Raw genomic sequence first — 18,607 nt, 5'->3', positions numbered from 1 at the left:
GAGGGTTGCTATGGTAACAGAAATATAAACTTTAACATAACTCTAATAAAAAGCCTGTTTGATACTGTGGGAACCTAAAGTCTGAGTCTGCAGCTACGCTGGTGGATCACTTTAAACTTCCAGAAACTTCTACAGACCGTGTCTACATTTACTAACACGGCCGGTTCTGTTCTGGGGGATCATTTTAAACTTCTACGGACCGTGTCTACATTTACTAACACGGCCGGTTCTGTTCTGGGGGATCATTTTAAACTTCTACAGACCGTGTCTACATTTACTAACACGGCCGGTTCTGTTCTGGTGGATCATTTTAAACTTATACAGACCGTGTCTACATTTACTAACACGGCCGGTTCTGTTCTGATGGATCATTTTAAACTTATACAGACCGTGTCTACATTTACTAACACGGCCGGTTCTGTTCTGGGGGATCATTCTGCTCTTTTAGAGTTCAGCAGTGGAATAACCTCAGTATACAGAAATGTTTTTAATGTTTCTGAGCAGGTCAGACACCGTAGGAGCCGGTCTGCAGTTTTCTAATACTTAAACTCAAAAACTGCAGTTTATGGCGTCAGACTAATCCTGAATGTGATTTCTGCCAGAAAGAAGCAGCCCTACTTTATTTACCAGGCTGGCTCACAGTGATGGAGTCACGGCTCTTTACCCTCGCTCCCTTTACCCTCACTCCCTTTATCCTTGCTCCCTTAACCCTCACTCCCTTTGTCCTCACTCCCTTTATCCTTGCTCCCTTAACCCTCGCTCCCTTTACCCTCACTCCCTTTATCCTTGCTCCTTTAACCCTCGCTCCCTTAAGCTACACTCCCTTTACCCTCGCTCCCTTAACCCTCACTCCCTTTATCCTCGCTCCCTTAACCCTCACTCCCTTAACCCTCTCTCCCTTAACTCTCGCTCCCTTAACCCTCGCTCCCTTAACCCTGTCTCCCTTAACTCTCGCTCCCTTTACCCTCGCTCCCTTAACCCTCGCTCGCTTTATCCTCACTCCCTTAACCCTCGCTCCCTTAACCCTCGCTCCCTTAACCCTCGCTCCCTTTACCCTCGCTCCCTTAACCCTCGCTCCCTTAGCCCTCGCTCCTTTTATCCTCGCTCCCTTAACCCTCGCTCCCTCAACCCTCGCTCCCTTAACCCTCGCTCGCTTTATCCTCGCTCCCTTAACCCTCGCTCCCTTAACCTTCCCTCCCTTAACCCTCGCTCCTTTAACCCTCGCTCCCTTAACCCTCGCTCCCTTTACCCTCGCTCCCTTAACCCTCGCTCTCTTAACCTCGCTCCCTTAACCTCGCTCTCTTAACCTCGCTCCCTTAACCTCGCTCCTTTACCTCGCTCTCTTAACCTCGCTCCTTTACCTCGCTCCTTTACCTCGCTCCTTAACCTCGCTCTCTTAACCTCGCTCCTTTACCTCGCTCCTTTACCTCGCTCCTTAACTCTCGCTCCATGAACCTCGCTCTCGTAATCTCGCTCCTTTACCTCGCCTTTACCTCGCTCCTTAACCTCGCTCCTTTACCTCGCTCCTTAACCTCGCTCCTTAGCCTCGCTCCTTTTATCCTCGCTCCTTAACCTCGCTCCTCAACCTCGCTCCTTAACCTCGCTCGCTTTATCCTCGCTCCTTAACCTCGCTCCTTAACCTTCCTCCTTAACCTCGCTCCTTTAACCTCGCTCCTTAACCTCGCTCCTTTACCTCGCTCCTTAACCTCGCTCCTTAACCTCGCTCCTTTACCTCGCTCTCTTAACCTCGCTCCTTAACCTCGCTCCTTTACCTCGCTCTCTTAACCTCGCTCCTTTACCTCGCTCCTTTACCTCGCTCCTTAACCTCGCTCTCTTAACCTCGCTCCTTTACCTCGCTCCTTTACCTCGCTCCTTAACTCTCGCTCCATGAACCTCGCTCTCGTAATCTCGCCTCCTTTACCTCCTCCTCCTTTACCCTCGCTCCTTAACCTCGCTCCTTTAACCTCGCTCCCTTAACCTCGCCCTTAACCTCGCTCTTTACCCTCGCTCTCTTAACCTCGCTCCTTAACCTCGCTCCTTTACCTCGCTCTCTTAACCTCGCTCCTTTACTCGCCTCCTTTACCCTCGCTCCCTTAACCCTCGCTCTCTTAACCCTCGCTCCCTTTACCCTCGCTCCCTTTACCCTCGCTCCCTTAACTCTCGCTCCATGAACCCTCGCTCTCGTAACTCTCGCTCCCTTTACCCTCCCTCCCTTTACCCTCGCTCCCTTAACCCTCGCTCCCTTTACCCTCACTCTCTTAACCCTCGCTCCCTTTACCCTCGCTCCTTTTATCCTCGCTCCCTTAACCCTCGCTTCCTTTATCCTCGCTCCCTTAACCCTCGCTCCCTTAACCCTTGCTCCCTTAACCCTCGCTCGCTTTATCCTCGCTCCCTTAACCCTCGCTCCCTTAACCTTCCCTCCCTTAACCCTCGCTCCTTTAACCCTCGCTCCCTTAACCCTCGCTCCCTTTACCCTCGCTCCCTTAACCCTCGCTCCTTTTACCCTCGCTCCCTTTACCCTCGCTCTCTTAACCCTCGCTCTCTTAACCCTCGCTCCCTTTACCCTCGCTCCCTTAACTCTCGCTCCATTAACCCTCGCTCTCTTAACTCTCGCTCCCTTTACCCTTGCTCCCTTTACCCTCGCTCCCTTAACCCTCGCTCCCTTTACCCTCGCTCTCTTAACCCTCGCTCCCTTTACCCTCGCTCCAATAACCCTCGCTCTCTTAACCCTCGCTCCCTTTACCCTCGCTCTCTTAACCCTCGCTCCCTTAACCCTCGCTCCCTTTACCCTCGCTCCCTTAACCCTCGCTCCCTTTACCCTCGCTCCCTTAACCCTCGCTCCCTTTACCCTCGCTCCCTTTACCCTCGCTCCCTTAACCCTCGCTCTCTTAACCCTCGCTCCCTTTACCCTCGCTCCCTTTACCCTCGCTCCCTTAACCCTCGCTCCCTTAACCCTCGCTCCCTTTACCCTCGCTCTCTTAACCCTCGCTCCCTTAACCCTCGCTCTCTTAACCCTTGCTCCCTTTACCCTTGCTCCCTTTACCCTCGCTCTCTTAACCCTCGCTCCCTTTACCCTCGCTCCCTTAACCCTCGCTCTCTTAACCCTCGCTCCCTTTACCCTCGCTCCCTTAACCCTCGCTCCCTTAACCCTCAGTCTCTTGTCATCCTTAGCTCCATCTGTTCTTTGTTGTCCATATTCTAGACATACAGAAAACTGTTTACAAAACACTCTTTTTTTCAAAATTTTTTTAAACTTTCACCTACTCAAATCTCTTCAACAACTTCAACCCTCACCACTAAAAAAAATAAAAATTCAAATTTACACCCTCTTTATGCCAGTTATTGTCCACTATGCCTATGACTTGGATTCAGTGAGATAGCATGTGAGTATCAGGGCCACACGAAGAGAAAAAAAATAAAAAAATGAAAATTATTTTTTTTGATTTAACGAGAATAAAGTCATAATATTACGAGAAAAACTTTGTAATATTACATGAAAAAAGTTGTAATATTATGTGAAAAACGTCTAAATATTATGAGAATAAAGTCAAAATATTATGAGAATAAAATATTACAAGAAAGACAGTCTGCCATGGCGCTGTGGATCTATGATGGAGTATTGTCCTGATTCTGATAATAATTTGATGCTGATGTGCCAAAAGATGAAGTATTTCCTTCTTTGTGAAACTGATACTAAAGTATAGCTTCACAACATGCTCAACATTGCTCATTTTAACAGAGGCGGCCCGGCAGACTTTCTTTCTTGTAATATTTTATTCTTGTAATTCTGCAACTTTTTCTCATAATATTACGCCTTTATTCTTGTAATATTATGAATTTTTTTTCTCATAATATTATGACTTTATTCTGGTAATATTACGCCTTTATTCTTGTAATATTATGAATTTTTTTCTCATAATATTATGACTTTATTCTGGTAATATTACGCCTTTATTCTCACAATTCTTTTACTTTATTCTCGTAATATTACAACTTAATTCTCATAATATTGCCACTTTACTCTCGTAATATTATGAATTTATTCCCGTAATGCCTAAAAAGAAAAAAATGTGTCTTTAATATTTTTTCTCTTCATGTGGCCCTAATACTCTGTCATTCTAAACAGATGAGTCTATCAGAGGCAAAAACACGCCAGTTTTATCCTCCTTTTCTCAGCCTCCTCCTCTACCAAATCATATGACAGTGAATGCATTTGTTCATGTTAGGTTTATTTTATGTACAGGCATAAAAAATCAGAGGAAATATGTAGGATATGAATCACGAACACACACATTTCCACCTCTAACCAAAATGTGACCACGATTACACTCATTACACGCATATATAAATTTACTGCATGTTTGAGATATGATATATTCTCTCCTATTGATGGAAAGGACCCGTGCATCCTCATGCATGTCCATCCACTTGCTATGAAGTGAGGGCAAGGTTGAAATTGTCCAAATGTTCCCCTTTCTTAGTCCCAGACTGCAGAACTCAGAAGTAGCATTTTCGACTGTAAACACTCCACTTACATGTCCGGCTGTTAACATAGATGCAGATTCACACCTGAGCACACACGTAGGAGCACACACACTTTTCCTCACACATGTAGCCCACTCTCAGACATCCATATCTAGTGGCACCAATCATTTCATTTAATCCTGATGATGTTTAGTGGGTGAAATAGCGCTTCAAACACTCTGAGTCCATGGAAGAAGTCCTGCATGTGCGTTGCTGAAGGGGTTAAAATGGTGCGCTGGCACTGTCTGCTGGATCACCGTGGAATGGTGAAATTTAGAGCCCTGGTGATCGACTGACTGCGTAGAAAAGGTTGCTGTATGTTGTTTTGGTGCCATAGACACACAGTAAAAAAACCTGTTTTTAATGGAAGTCTGTTGTCCAGATTCTGGACAAACAAGGATGGATGGAGATATCTGGGGTCAGTAGAGTTCTGTGGGCAACACTTCTTTTTTTGTTGATATGTAGAAAAAAAACTTTGGCCAAATTTGATGCCTCAGTCTATAAAAATGTGACTATCAACTCAAAATAATGATGATAAAAATGATGAATGTCCTCAAAATGGACATAGTAGGATCTGAGGGTTGATGGAGATCTGGATCGTTTAGATCAGTTCAGGAGTAAGAGCCGGTCTTTCTGCTCCCCAACCTTCTTCATCTGGTTCAAGTTTGGTTTTTCATCCCTCCTTTAAAAAAACCACACTCTCCCTCTTAAGGCCCTTTTAGGACAGTGGATATATTTAAAAGTATTAAAAATGAATGAGAAAACTTTTTTTTTGCTCCTCAACTCCAGTCCTCCTCATGTTTAGCATATATGTGAATTATGTTTTTTAATTTTAACCCTATAAATGCCAGTTTATTTACATAATACCACATTTTCTGACACAAAAATGAATTATTTTCTATTTGAAAAAAAATGCAAAGCAGATTTTTTTGTGCAGGGATTATCAGTCTGGGATATGTCAGTGATTATTAATGAATAATCGCAGATTAAATCCCAATATTTGGAAAAAAAAAATCGCAATTTCATTATTTTTGTAAACCGTTCAGCCCTAGTTTTTTCTTTCAAACATGGTTGATATCAGGATGGTCTGTGTGGTCTACAGGAGTCTTTGTTAACACTGAGCTAGTTTTAGTCTGGAACTCTTCAGGAACCACATCAGGGTGGTCTGTGTGGTCTACAGGAGGGTCCGGGCTGAAAACCAGCCCGTCAGAACTCCCCGAACCCTTAGGCCTCCCTCTACACACTCACACCCCTAGAGGACGTTTTCTGCACCTTCTTTAAAAGCTCAAATTCATGATTTAGATTATTTTTAAAAACAGTTTTTAGGGTTTTTTCTGTTATCACCTCCATCTCTGACCATGATGTAGCAAATCTTTGGTCATGGTAATGATTTTATGTGTTTTAACCCTTTAAGTACCAGTTTGTTCAATTTTCAGTTCAGCAGAGAGCGCAGACCTCCACCATCAGCTCTGTCTCCCAATAGTAAAGAATCATTAAAAAAAATTCCTGGATCCACACGGTGATCCGGATCACTCCCAAAATCTAATCAGTTCTTCCTTATGCCATTTCTGACATTTCCTGAAAATTTTATGAAAATCCATCCATAACTTCTTGAGTTATGTTGCTAACAAACAAACAAACAAACAAACTCTGCTGATCACATGACCTCCTCGGCAGAGGGAATGAAAACAAGCTGAAATGAAGCAGGAGCAATGAGGCTGTTTTTAAATGTAAGGAGTAGAAGTAAAAAGAAGGCTGAAAATAATGACTCCAGTAAAGTAGAGACACACAAAATGTCTACTTAAGTAAAGAAATGAAGTATTTGTACTTAGTTACTTGACACCTCTGGTGATTTCTCAACATGCAAAACCCAACTTTATATTCATGCCAACACCCACAGATATTTTTATTTAATTCCTTTATGCCTTTATTTCAATGAGTGGTAAAAATCCCGCTGTGTGTCTTTTAAGTGCCCTACGGATACACGGTTGGCCCAAAAAGGGTAAAGGCGCCATCTAGTGGTTAGGAGTAAAAATTGCAAGTCTAAGGTTCCCCTTCAAAATTGCATCACAGATAATGGCGGTAACAGTGGGACATGATATTGTAAATTTACCTTTTTAAAAAAATCAGTTATAAAGGGTTTAAACGGGCCGGTTTTGTCCACAAGGGATATACGTGAGTATTTCTCCTATACACAATACCAAACAGCTCAATTTAATGATTTGGCTCAAAAAATTAAAAATGAGCAAAAAGATATCTTTGAGCAGTTTCAAGCCAATCACATCAACAGAACACAAACTGGTTCTGAATGTGCCGAGGTGCAGCTAAGGGTTAAAACCATTTCCTGTTTTAAAACTGAGTGAAACATGCAGCCACCACCTCTTAAATCACAGTCGTCTGCTAGAGCTGTGGCATTTTAAAGATGGTACTGAAACAGTCAGGAGGTTTATAAATGCACTGGTAAATGGAGAATATAGTCACACTTTTCTCTGATGACATCACTGATCTAACGGTCATATCCCATCATAACATTCAGCCCTGAGAGACGAGGCAGTGAGAAGCAGCAGACCTCATCGTCATCCACCAAAGTCTCCAGCAGGCGCCCCGTATATCAGGCCTAATTATAGCACGCTGCATGGTCCCATTGTCTTCACTGAGAATGGAGCTCCTCTCTTGGTTAAAGGCAGACTTCTGACCTTTTCCTCCTCTCTGCAGAGCTGATAAATCCTCCCTGTTACTGCTTCTGAGCACACTGACATTTTGGATTCTGGTCTTGGTGGATCACAGCGACATCCTGGTCCTGGTCCGGGTCTCAGTCGTGTCTCTTGAACGTGGTCTGACCTTCAGAGAGTCTGTAATGACATCTAAACGAGGAGATTAACCGTCCTAAAAGCTCAGTATGAGAGTCTCGCTGGATTCAGAGTTCGAGTGTCCAGGTTTCTGTTACAGAAACAAGTCCTGCTTCTCACCCAGAGCTCGTAAATATCCTGTTTCTGCAACCTTTCTACCGTTGCTTGATCGGGGTTCTGTATATGAGTGCTTCAGCTGAATGTCTACAGTCTTCACTGTCTATCACTGAGGTTTCACTCGTCACTGTAACCTGTCAAATCTGGCCGGCCCTCTCTGAGTGCTCGCAGGTACACTGGCTGACTCTGATCTACAGGCGCTTCTCGGATTGGTTCCCACTTATTTATGCACTCTTATGCAGAGAACTAAAAGCCACTATGGTTTACGTTCCTGTGATGTTCTCCACCTGCTTGTTCCTCGTGTCAGGACTGAACAGGGGACAAGAGCGTTCAGATTTGCTGCTCCCTCTGCATGAATACTCTCCAGACTGCCTGAACTCATCTCACCAGAAAACTTTCACTCCGTCTTAAATGATGAACAACGCGAGTCCATGGAGCAGTGCTTCTGTTTCTAAATTGATATTGTGACCACTACTCCTGCACTTTAAATGTGATGTAGCTCTAACTCTTAATTATTGTTGTTTTAACTTATTGTTTATTATCTGTCTCTTGAATATGTTTTATTTATTATGACATGTGTTGCTGACCTCTTGGCCAGGTCACCCTTGTGAAAGAAATCTCAGTCTCAGTGGGTTTTATCTGGTTAAATAAAGGTTAAATAAAGATTCAGGGAGGTCCTGGAGGACTCAGACTCAGGACCAGGACCAGGAACAGGACCTTTGCCTGGCTCACTCATCAGGGAGTGAAAGTGGAGCTGGTTCAAGGAGACGGTCTGGGTGGATTTGACCTCGTACCTCTAGTTTTTTACCTAGAGTGGACATTAGAGCAAAGTTTGAAGAAACTCCCTCAGAGTGTGACTTAGATATTTTATTCACAGACAGTGTCGGGGGTAACGCCTTACAAAGTAATCCATTAGAGTACTCAGATTACTTTTTTGGAGTAACGTAACGCATTAGTTTTACAATTCAAGTAATCCTGTTATTAGTTACATTTTCATGAAAGTAATCTGCTACTGAAAGAAAACTCCCAAATGTCCTCTGTCTTCCATGGCTTCAAAAAAGAGAGAAAGAAAAAGCGCCTTGAAGCATCTGCTGTTTGTCCTTCTCTCTTCCTGTAGTCATGTAGCGCCGTGTCAGCGGATTGTAAACGCTCTGTGCCAGTACGCGTTCATTGTTAGCTTGTTGAAGCAGTGAGAGGACGGAGAGGACAGCATGGCTGGGAAATATTCCCTATTATGATGGATGAAAGGGACACGAGCAGCATCCTGGTGAATCTGAAGTTTAAAAGCTCCGTTTGCTGTCATTGAATCAGCCGTTCCAGTTACGCGCTGTTATTACGCCCAGCGCTGGAGAGATTCTGTCTGCCTCTGCTCGGCTTGTTGTCAGACTGTGAGCTGTGAAGGTTTTCCTGTTGGCGGCGTTCTCAGGCTGCACAGCTGCAGATTATGGCTGTAAATGAGGCTATACATCACATTAGAGTCTGCACGTTCAAATGCAGACGTGCGGTCGTTATCTGTTGTTTTTACAACCGCCGAGTGGAACGGGAGGCTAAAGGGTTTAAATATTTAGTAACGTTTAAACACTCTTAACGCGTTAGTTTTAGAAGTAGGTAACGCAGTAACGTAACAAACTACTTTTCTCAGTACGTAACGCAGTAATCTGACAAGTTAGTTTCAAAAGTAACGCTACCAACACTGATCACAGACTGGCGGTCGGACTCTCCTGACAACCGTACACGGGGAAACTTCCACCAGTAAAGACAGATTTTGAGACACGCCTCCCCTGGTGGTGCCCTCTTTCTGTCTAACTGTACGTTGTTGTGGTGCGATGTACCGAGAGATACGACGACCCGACCAGCTGCTCCTCAGATCTCTGACATGTTGGATATTTGATCGACTGCACGCGCTCCCACAGAGAGAGCAGAGCCATGAGCAGAATCCTCAACTTTGGGGTATTTTTCCTGTGTAAACAGTGTTTTAAATGACAGAGAAAACAGCAGGAATGACTGTTCGATGTGCCTTCCCCCTAGAAAGGAAATAAACTAGCAGGGAACAGGCCTAGCTGTGGACCTCCACATAAAGATTTGTTCTTATTTAGCTGCTAGTTGTGTTTGCTGGTTTATGTGAGAGGTTCCTCTGTTTGTAGCTATCTTTAACCTCCGTCTGTGAGACTTTCACTCGTACACTGTGAGAACCAGAAGAATTGGCTGTTTGCAGTCATGTGATCCCGAATGTCCGTCGGGGTCAGGAAGTAGGGGACAGCAGGGCAGAAACCCCGGCCTGCCCCCCATCTGGAGTTCTCCGCTGCTGTGGGATGTCATCTATAAAGAACCTGTTGGGTTTTATTCTGAGAGCATTTTTTTGACTCGCTGTTTGGTGTAAAACAGATAACAGAGAAGAAGAAAAAGCATGAGAGGTAGGGATGAAATAGATTTTTACAGATCAAATGTGGAATCAGAATAAAACAGTTTGACTGTAAACATCAGAGAGAGTAGGTCCAGATGTGCAGAAAGAGAAACCGTACGGATGTGCAGTGATAGTGTAGTTTCTCTCTGGTGAAGCCTGAGGCCAGGGCCGACCGTCTGACTGCAGTCTGAACAGGACTGATGTTCAGTAGTCATGCAGTCAGTCCCAGTGTGAGCTGAACCCTCAGACTCTGATTGTGAAAGAGTCTGCCCTTCCCTACACTGGTGCGTAGGTTTAGCCTTGTATCAGAGTCAGACTGGTTCTCAGCTAACCTGACACGCCAGGTAGATTTGATTCACACATCCGTCTAAGATTCAATAGGAAACGTTTGAGAAAAGGCAGAGGCTTTGAAAAAAACTCAGAGGGTGATTGGGTGAACTGTCTGTCACACCTCTACGGGCCAATCAGAGCAACAAAACACGTGACATAGCTGCTATCGAGCTGCATGAGCACAGCTACTGAGGAATAACGCGAATCATGGCGACTGCAGACATGTCAGAACTCGACTTTTGTTGTTTTTGAAAAGAAAACAACTCACTGCTGTTCTTTGTTCTTCTTTTAACAAAGAAATGTCGTCAAATTCTGATAAAACTTAGCAGCATCCACGCTAATCTCTTCCTCCATAACTGCACCAGCTCTTGCTACTGCTTGTTTACGTCACGACTCTGCTGCGCCTGAAAGTACGGCCCCTCGTCTCTGATTGGTCCTGTCACTTTCTAACCGGGCCCGAACAGGAGCTTTGCGAGATGGATTCACCAGTGACAAACAAGGAAAGGAAACTGTCTGCTTTGCAAAGTTAGTTCTTTGCCCAAACAGCAGGAGAAATGTCACACAGGTTCATCCCTGGTGGTAAACACGGGGGCGGGGCGGCGCCGTGGTGGGAGGAAGTCCCCGCTCAGATGACTAACAATGGAACAAAGCGTCTGATTTAAAAATGTGAAGGTTACTACTTCCCTGCTGCAGTTCCTCCTCAGCAGAGGAAATAATTCTGTTCCCATACGACCTTCAGCAGCAGCGTGCACGTGTTTGTGTGATTCTGGTCACTGTGGCAACGGTTACCAAGCAGCAGGGCGAGCTGGGAGCTCTGCCTGCAGGAGGATGAGGATGCAGAGGACCGGGCTGTTCAGACCGGGGATGTGTGAAACATTTAGGGAGGGTTTAACTGCTCCAAACAGGAGAGGACGAGCTGGAAAGCTCCTTTATTTACCAGTCAGAGAGAGGATGTGTCTGAGTATCAGAGGAAGTTTCATCTACCTCTGCTTCCTCTTCCTCATTCCTTCATCCTTTAACCTTTACCACAGCTCAGAACAGGAGCGTTTTAAACACAGCCCTGCTTTCACTCATTCTATCAGAGCTTCTCAGCTGGACGGTTGTAAATGTGTGCCATGATGTACGGAAGCCCAAAGAGGACAAACATTAGTTTATTTTACTCCATTGTGGTTGTTTTAGGGAGATCTCAGCCTATCAGAATGAACCAGAATGAGCATCGTCTGACTCCGCCCCTCCGCCTCTTCTGAACAGAGGACTCGTTAGAATGCATGTGATTGGTGTTTGTGGTCTTCCTAGAAGGTGGATCTGTTACTGAGGAGTCAGCAGGTCTGGTCTCATGTCCACTGATGCTGGATTGATTTCTAACGACCTCTCTAAAGTTCATCAATACTCCACACTGATGGAGGCGACTGTGTCATCAAAGAACGAGCAGGAAATATGTGCTAATATTAATCTCACTAACGAGCAGCAGGCGGCCAATCAGAGCCTTTGTTTGGGATCTCTGTGTCAACAACAGTTCAGGGGAGTCTTCCTGTCTTTGTTGGCGTCTGTGGTCCTGAACAGCAGGCGCTGGTGTGGGCTTAATCCAATATGGGAGCGTCACGTGAGGCTGACGACCATATGGCTGCGGTCCACGCCGCCTACAACACATTTGGGACGTGACCGCCAGCTGCTGCACGTTTCACAGACACAGACTCAGTGGAAACGTCGATAACAACACCACTGCATCAGTTCTGCTCCAGCAAAGCTCCCCCTGTAGTTTAGTGATTTATCTGAACCCAGAGCACTGCAGCGGCGCTCTGTAGAGCAGCGGCGCTCTGTAGAGCAGCGGCGCTCTCAGCGCTGCAGCGGCGCTCTCTAGAGCAGACCACTCATAAAAACAGACGCCTGCACTCATGAGGGCTCCATCTGTTCGCTGTGAGCTGCATAAATATGATTCTAATCCTTTGAAAACTAGAGTTGAATAACTGGAGGTAGACACTGTCAGTAAGCTCACCCATACTCTACCTGGTCACCTTTGACCCCTGAGTCTGGGTGCTCTTACTCTGCTCTGACATGGTTGGTTCAGCTGCTCATGTACGAGAACAGGAAGTAGAAACAGTGAGGCGGTTCCTCCAACAGCTGCAGACGTGGATCAGAGTCCGCTGATCAGTCAGATCCACATCTGCCCACCTGAGAACCAGTACCTGGATGTTCCATCCTTGAGAAAACTGTCAGTGAGTCTTTCTCATCACTGTGGAGGAATGTTGTCCCATTCTTTCATTCAGCCTCATTGGAGAGTTTTCCCTCCTGTTTAAGATTACAGCATCTCAGTCAGATCTAAGTCCAGACTTTGACTAGACCACTCCAGAACCTTCATTTAGTCTTTCGTCCATTCAGAGGAGGACTTGCTGGTGTGTTTGGGATCATGGTCCTGCTCCAGAACCCAAGTGGTCTTGATCTTGAGGTGATGAACTGATGGCTGGACATTCTCCTTTTCTGCCAGAGAGCAGAATTCATGGTTCTAGTGGTCCAGGTCCTGGTCCAGGCCATCACACTACCACCACCATGTCTGACTGTTGGTCTGATGTTCTCCTGATGAAATGCTGGGTCAGTCTGACTCCAGATGGAACAGGAAGTTCCTCTTTTTTCTGGTCAGTCAGACTATTTCCCAGAAGTCTTTGGGATCATCAGGATGTTTGTGGTCAGCAGTGGTTTAGTCTGATCTGTGTCGTGTCTGAAGCGTCTGTGTTTGCTGCCGTGGTGTCTGATGTGTGTCTGAGTTTAAAACCATCTCTAAAACCAGCATCTGTACTGAAGAGGACTTAACCCAGTGCTGCTCAACCAAAGAGCCAAACTGGTCAAAAATACCTCTGCAAGAGCCACAATGTAGCGGTGAAAAGTGGTGGGATTGGGTTAAAGTGGCGATCACAATAAGTTAAAGTGATGAAATGGTCCAAAAGTGACAAAGAAGTGGCAAAAATGGGGAGAAAAAGTGGCAAAATTGATTAAAAAATAAGTTACGGGTGGTCAAAAATGGTAAAATGTGGCAAAAAATTAGTCACTAAAAGTGGCAAAAATGGGAAAAAGTGGCATTTAAAGGCAGCTTAAATGTGCAAGAAGAAGCAAATAGGGGAAAAAAAGAAAACAGCAAAAAGCAAGATAAATGAGGCAAAAATTGGTCAAAAATGGCAAAAATTCATAACAAAAAGTGAGTTGTAGTTGGCAAAATTGATCAAAAATCTGTAAAAATGTGGCAAAAATGAAGTGTAAAGAGACTAAAATGGAGAAAAGTGGCAAAAAATGGTAAAAAAGGTGGCATACAATGGGAAAAGGCAGCTTAAATGTCTATAAATATATTTTTATCTATATATAAATACATATATTATCTCTATATATATATATATACATAGAAAGAGAGATAAAATTTTATATATAAATTTTATCTCTCTATATATAAATATATGTCTTTATATATATTTTTATCTATTTATACACATCTATATAGATATAATCTATACAGATGTATATAAAGGGTTAAATGTAGAGAGCAGGACTATGTCGAGACGCCCTGGTCTCCACCGTGCGTCTGCGTCTGTCGGTCAGAGAGTTTGTGGTCCAGTCCTGCTTAAAGTCCTGCAGCTCTTAATCCAGTCAGGAATTAGCACAGCATCACGCCGCTTAATTCCACCCACAGACCCACAACCCCCGCTGCTGCTGGGAGGAAATTAACGAAGCGGCGACTGTCTGAAAGACGGGACGGCTTCTTCAAAACAATGACGAGTCATCAACAGGAAGTGGAGTCTTAATCTGCCACTGAGCGGTCAGAGAATAACCGCTGTACCTCAGAATGAGCGGTTCAGTAACAGAGCCACAGTCTTCAGCGAGGACCAACGTCTTCATCAGGCCGGTTCTTCTGGAGCAGGCTTTATCTGGAATCTAATCATAGTTTCATCATCTCTAAGCCCTCTGGAGTAGGGCTGTGTAGTATGTGGAGTTTTAGGATACCTCAGTGATGTAGAGAATATCCTGGATCAGCTGCTCCTGTACTAAACACCTGCTCGTCTGCTGTTCTGGGTTTGTTGGCTATAAACTGATGAAAGCTTCATTTCTAGTGGGCTGTTTTCCAAACTCAGCCCTGCTGGCTGACATGTTAGTCTAACAGTCACTTTTCACCCATTTAAGCTACCTTTTGCCATTAAATAGCCCTTTTTACCCTTTTTTTTTTTTTTTTTTTTTTGCCATTTTGCCACTTTTTCCCCATTTTTGCCCCTTTTCACAGTTTTTTTTGGCCACTTATTGCCCATTTAAGCTACCTTTTGCCATTACATCCCACTTGTTTCCTATTTTTTGCCCATTTTTGCCACTCTTGACTGCTTTTCTCCCATTTGGTCACTTTTCGCTCATTTTTTGCCACGATTTTGCCACTTTTTGACCATATTTTGCCACCTGTAACTCATTTTTTTTCGCTTCTCGCTTTTCGCCCCTTTTATCGCTACTTCTAGCCGTTTTTTCCACTTTTCACCTCTTAGATTGTGGCTCTTGCAAAGGTATTTTTCAATAATTTTGCTCTTTGGTTGAGCAGGGTTGAGTAACGCTGGGTTACAGAGACATTTCTAAGACTTTGGGACTGAGAGCCATTACCCACAAATGGAGAAAACTGTGAACAGTGATGAACCTTCCCAGGAGTGGTAGGCCTACCAGCATGACTCCAAGAGAACATGGACGACTCATCCAGGAGGTCCCAGAAGAACCCAGAACCACATCTAAAGACCTGCAGACCTCACTGACTCAGTTAAGGTCAGAGGTCATGATTCACCAATCAGAAAGAGACTGGGCAACGATGGCATCATGGGAGAGTTCAAAGGCCAAACCTCTGTTCCTGGGAAGGTTCACCAGTCTTGCGTACACCAACAACCCTTCCGTCGTGTTGACGGTTCTTTGTGGTCTACTCTGAGCCAAAAATGGAGGGATAAAGGCTCCAACATCCCCAGCTTCACCAACATTCTGTCCTCTGCCTCTGTGATGATGTCATCTAATCTTATAGAACATTCCGTCCTCACCCTTGGGGGTCTTCAGATGTTGTTCTGGGTTCTGTTGGGACGTCCTGGATGAGTCTATCTTTACTTTCTGATATCTAAATGGATTATTCTGATATCCTAACATTACTTTCCCTTATGAGGCTTTGTGAAGAGCTCTGTCGATGACAGGAGGTCTCACTCCCCATCCTCCTGGTCGTCCTGAGGGACACTCAGCCTCTCCTCTCCTCGCTCTGATTGGCTGTGGTGTTTCCTGGTCAACCTCGGCGTGGTGACTGACGGCGGTGACCCACTTCCTGTGCAGGGTCCTGAATGAAAACAGCAGCGCTCCAGTTTTCCCTCAGAGCCGTATGTAGGACACGAGGACACCGAGGACTCATCTATCTCTGAGTTTACAGGGTCATCTCAAACGAAGGAGGGACCAAACACTGCCTCTAACACTGCCTCTGACTAAAGCTGACGTGAGATATTTCCCATGAGCCACCTGTGCTGACCAGCTCCTGAAGAGCTGAGTATAAATCAGGCCTGAACTGACTTCTTCTTTGTTAAAGCTTCGCTCTGAGGATCAGGTTTATCTGCCAGGCTCAGAGAGAGACGTACATGTGAAGAACATCCTGATTATTTATGAATCTGACGGCATGATAGAGCTCAACAACAGAGTTCACCTGTCAGCTGTAAATCTCTCTGTTCAAATCCTCCACTGACATTTCAGAAAATCCTCCATCACTGCTCTAAATCCTGGAGGGACCAACCAGCTACCTGAATACTCAGAGCTACAGTAGTGCTTTTAAACGCCGAGGGTCCAAATCTCAGCATAAAATCTGTTCTCACTGTCATCACCATGACTGTTAACTTCACTAGTAGCAGCCATCAGCTGACATTCACACTCCACCAATCAGACGTCCATGTGGCACTCTAGGATTGTTGGTAATGTAGTCCTGTTTCTTAAGTGTATGAATCAATCTATCTGCAAAAATCAGTGATAGTGATAGACTTAGACTTGGTTATGTCTTCTTCTTCAGTGGTTCTAAACCCCCCAAGGTCTGCTCTTCAATCCTGTATGAATGTGACTCCAGGTCTGCTCTACAGTCCTGTATGAATGTGACTCCAGGTCTGCTCTACAGTCCTGTATGAATGTGACTCCAGGTCTGCTCTACAGTCCTGTATGAATGTGACTCCAGGTCTGCTCTACAGTCCTGTATGAATGTGACTCCAGGTCTGCTCTACAGTCCTGTATGAATGTGACTCCAGGTCTGCTCTACAGTCCTGTATGAATGTGACTCCAGGTCTGCTCTACAGTCCTGTATGAATGTGACTCCAGGTCTGCTCTACAGTCCTGTATGAATGTGACTCCATGTCTGCTTTACAGTCCTGTATGAATGTGACTCCAGTCCTGCTCTACAGTCCTGTATGAATGTGACTCCAGTCCTGCTCTACAGTCCTGTATGAATGTGACTCCAGTCCTGCTCTACAGTCCTGTATGAATGTGACTCCATGTCTGCTTTACAGTCCTGTATGAATGTGACTCCAGTCCTGCTCTACAGTCCTGTATGAATGTGACTCCAGGTCTGCTCTACAGTCCTGTATGAATGTGACTCCAGTCCTGCTCTACAGTCCTGTATGAATGTGACTCCATGTCTGCTTTACAGTCCTGTATGAATGTGACTCCAGGTCTGCTCTACAGTCCTGTATGAATGTGACTCCAGTCCTGCTCTACAGTCCTGTATGAATGTGACTCCAGTCCTGCTCTACAGTCCTGTATGAATGTGACTCCAGGTCTGCTCTACAGTCCTGTATGAATGTGACTCCAGGTCTGCTCTACAGTCCTGTATGAATGTGACTCCAGGTCTGCTCTACAGTCCTGTATGAATGTGACTCCAGGTCTGCTCTACAGTCCTGTATGAATGTGACTCCAGGTCTGCTCTACAGTCCTGTATGAATGTGACTCCAGTCCTGCTCTACAGTCCTGTATGAATGTGACTCCAGGTCTGCTCTACAGTCCTGTATGAATGTGACTCCAGGTCTGCTCTACAGTCCTGTATGAATGTGACTCAAACACTCTGAGCTGTCTTTAGAAACTTTGGAGGACAATTCAGTGACCTGGGGAACACCATGTGCTGTTTGATATTCATGTCAGGGAAGCCTGTTTCTGTTTCCTCCACAAAGAAGCAGCCTGAGTTTGTTTCTTCGTCTCAGGGATCCTCAGAGTCTACAGGAAGCTTTTCTCACGTTTACTTCAGCTCTAGATCCTCAGAGCTGAGGTCCAGTTCAAACACTGGTATCTCCAGCCCTGCTCTTAAAGGTCAAAGACGGCGCAGAGTTTTTTTTGGTCCCGGAGACAGAATGAGGACAGAGGAATAGCTCAGTATCAGGATAAATACAGGCTGGAAACGCTGCCTGCTGGTTGGCGGGAGGAGCTGGAGGCGATTGGCTCAGGGCCTGACAGCAGATACCCTGCTGAAGTAACAGATGGCCCGGTGCATCATGGGAGTTCCAGGATGTCCACAAATATCTGTTTTAGTCTTAAATAGCACAGGAAGCTCTGATTAAGGTGAAAAGGGCTGCAGGTTCGATGAGTCACGTCAGGTTTGAACAGCCGGCACAGTCTGTTCAAAGACAGGAAATCAGCCTGAGGAGCTCTGCCTGCAGCCAGAGGATCTGTTTTAGGAGTACAGTCACAATTCCAAAAAAGTTGGGACACTGTAAAATGGAGATATAAACAGAAGTCAGTGACTGTCAAATCTCAAACACATATTTGATTCACAACAGAACAGAAACAACATATCAGAGACATTTTAATATTTCAAGAAAATATTTTCATACATTTGTGATTTCAAAAAAGTTGGGACAGGGCCAGCTGGCCACAAACTCTGAACTGTGTGGGCTTTTCTGCAGTTGAACAGCTCACGTATGTGAAATACTGATGGAGTGTTTCTTCATGGTGTTTGTGATCCTATAACAGCTCACCCTCATCACAGACCGACTATAACCCGCCGCATCTGCTCTGTTCGTAGATGTTCCTCACCGTGTATCTGAGCAACAACGACCAGCACTTCAGCGAGGTTCCCATCACGCCAGAGACGCTGTGCCGGGATGTGGTGGAGCTCTGTAAGGAGCCCGGAGAGGCTGAGTGTTACCTGGCTGAGATGTGGAGAGGCTCAGGTGAGTTTCAGACGTTTTAGGATCTAAATTCAGGACAGCTGTGAAAAATATCTGAATTTTCTAGTTTCCAACCAATCAGAACGCGTTGTTGGAGAAGGGGAGCGGATGTTCGAGGTGCTGCAGCGATGGGGGCAGCAGAGGGGGGAGGTCCGATACCTCCTACGCCACCAGAGAGCTCCAGGACGGGACACAGGTGAGAACCA

At 45.2% G+C, this 18,607-nt stretch overlaps 1 protein-coding gene across 2 annotated transcripts in view; it reads left to right on the top strand.

Annotated features, from left to right (window-relative positions):
- Positions 1 to 18,607, top strand: part of LOC121508697 (apoptosis-stimulating of p53 protein 2-like) — a 41,214-nt gene that overhangs the window by 458 nt on the left and 22,149 nt on the right. The window contains exons 2-3 of one of the 2 annotated variants that reach the window (XM_041785714.1): positions 18,257 to 18,404; positions 18,484 to 18,597. In XM_041785714.1, the coding sequence (XP_041641648.1) occupies positions 18,257 to 18,404; positions 18,484 to 18,597 (262 nt within the window). Of the gene's footprint in view, positions 1 to 18,256; positions 18,405 to 18,468; positions 18,598 to 18,607 lie in introns of both variants that reach the window. The other variant, XM_041785713.1, reaches the window with a different exon arrangement.

Source organism: Cheilinus undulatus, linkage group 4 (genome assembly GCF_018320785.1).
Source record: "Cheilinus undulatus linkage group 4, ASM1832078v1, whole genome shotgun sequence".
Taxonomy (NCBI): Eukaryota; Metazoa; Chordata; class Actinopteri; order Labriformes; family Labridae; genus Cheilinus; species Cheilinus undulatus.
This window is presented reverse-complemented; position numbering and strand designations above follow the sequence as displayed.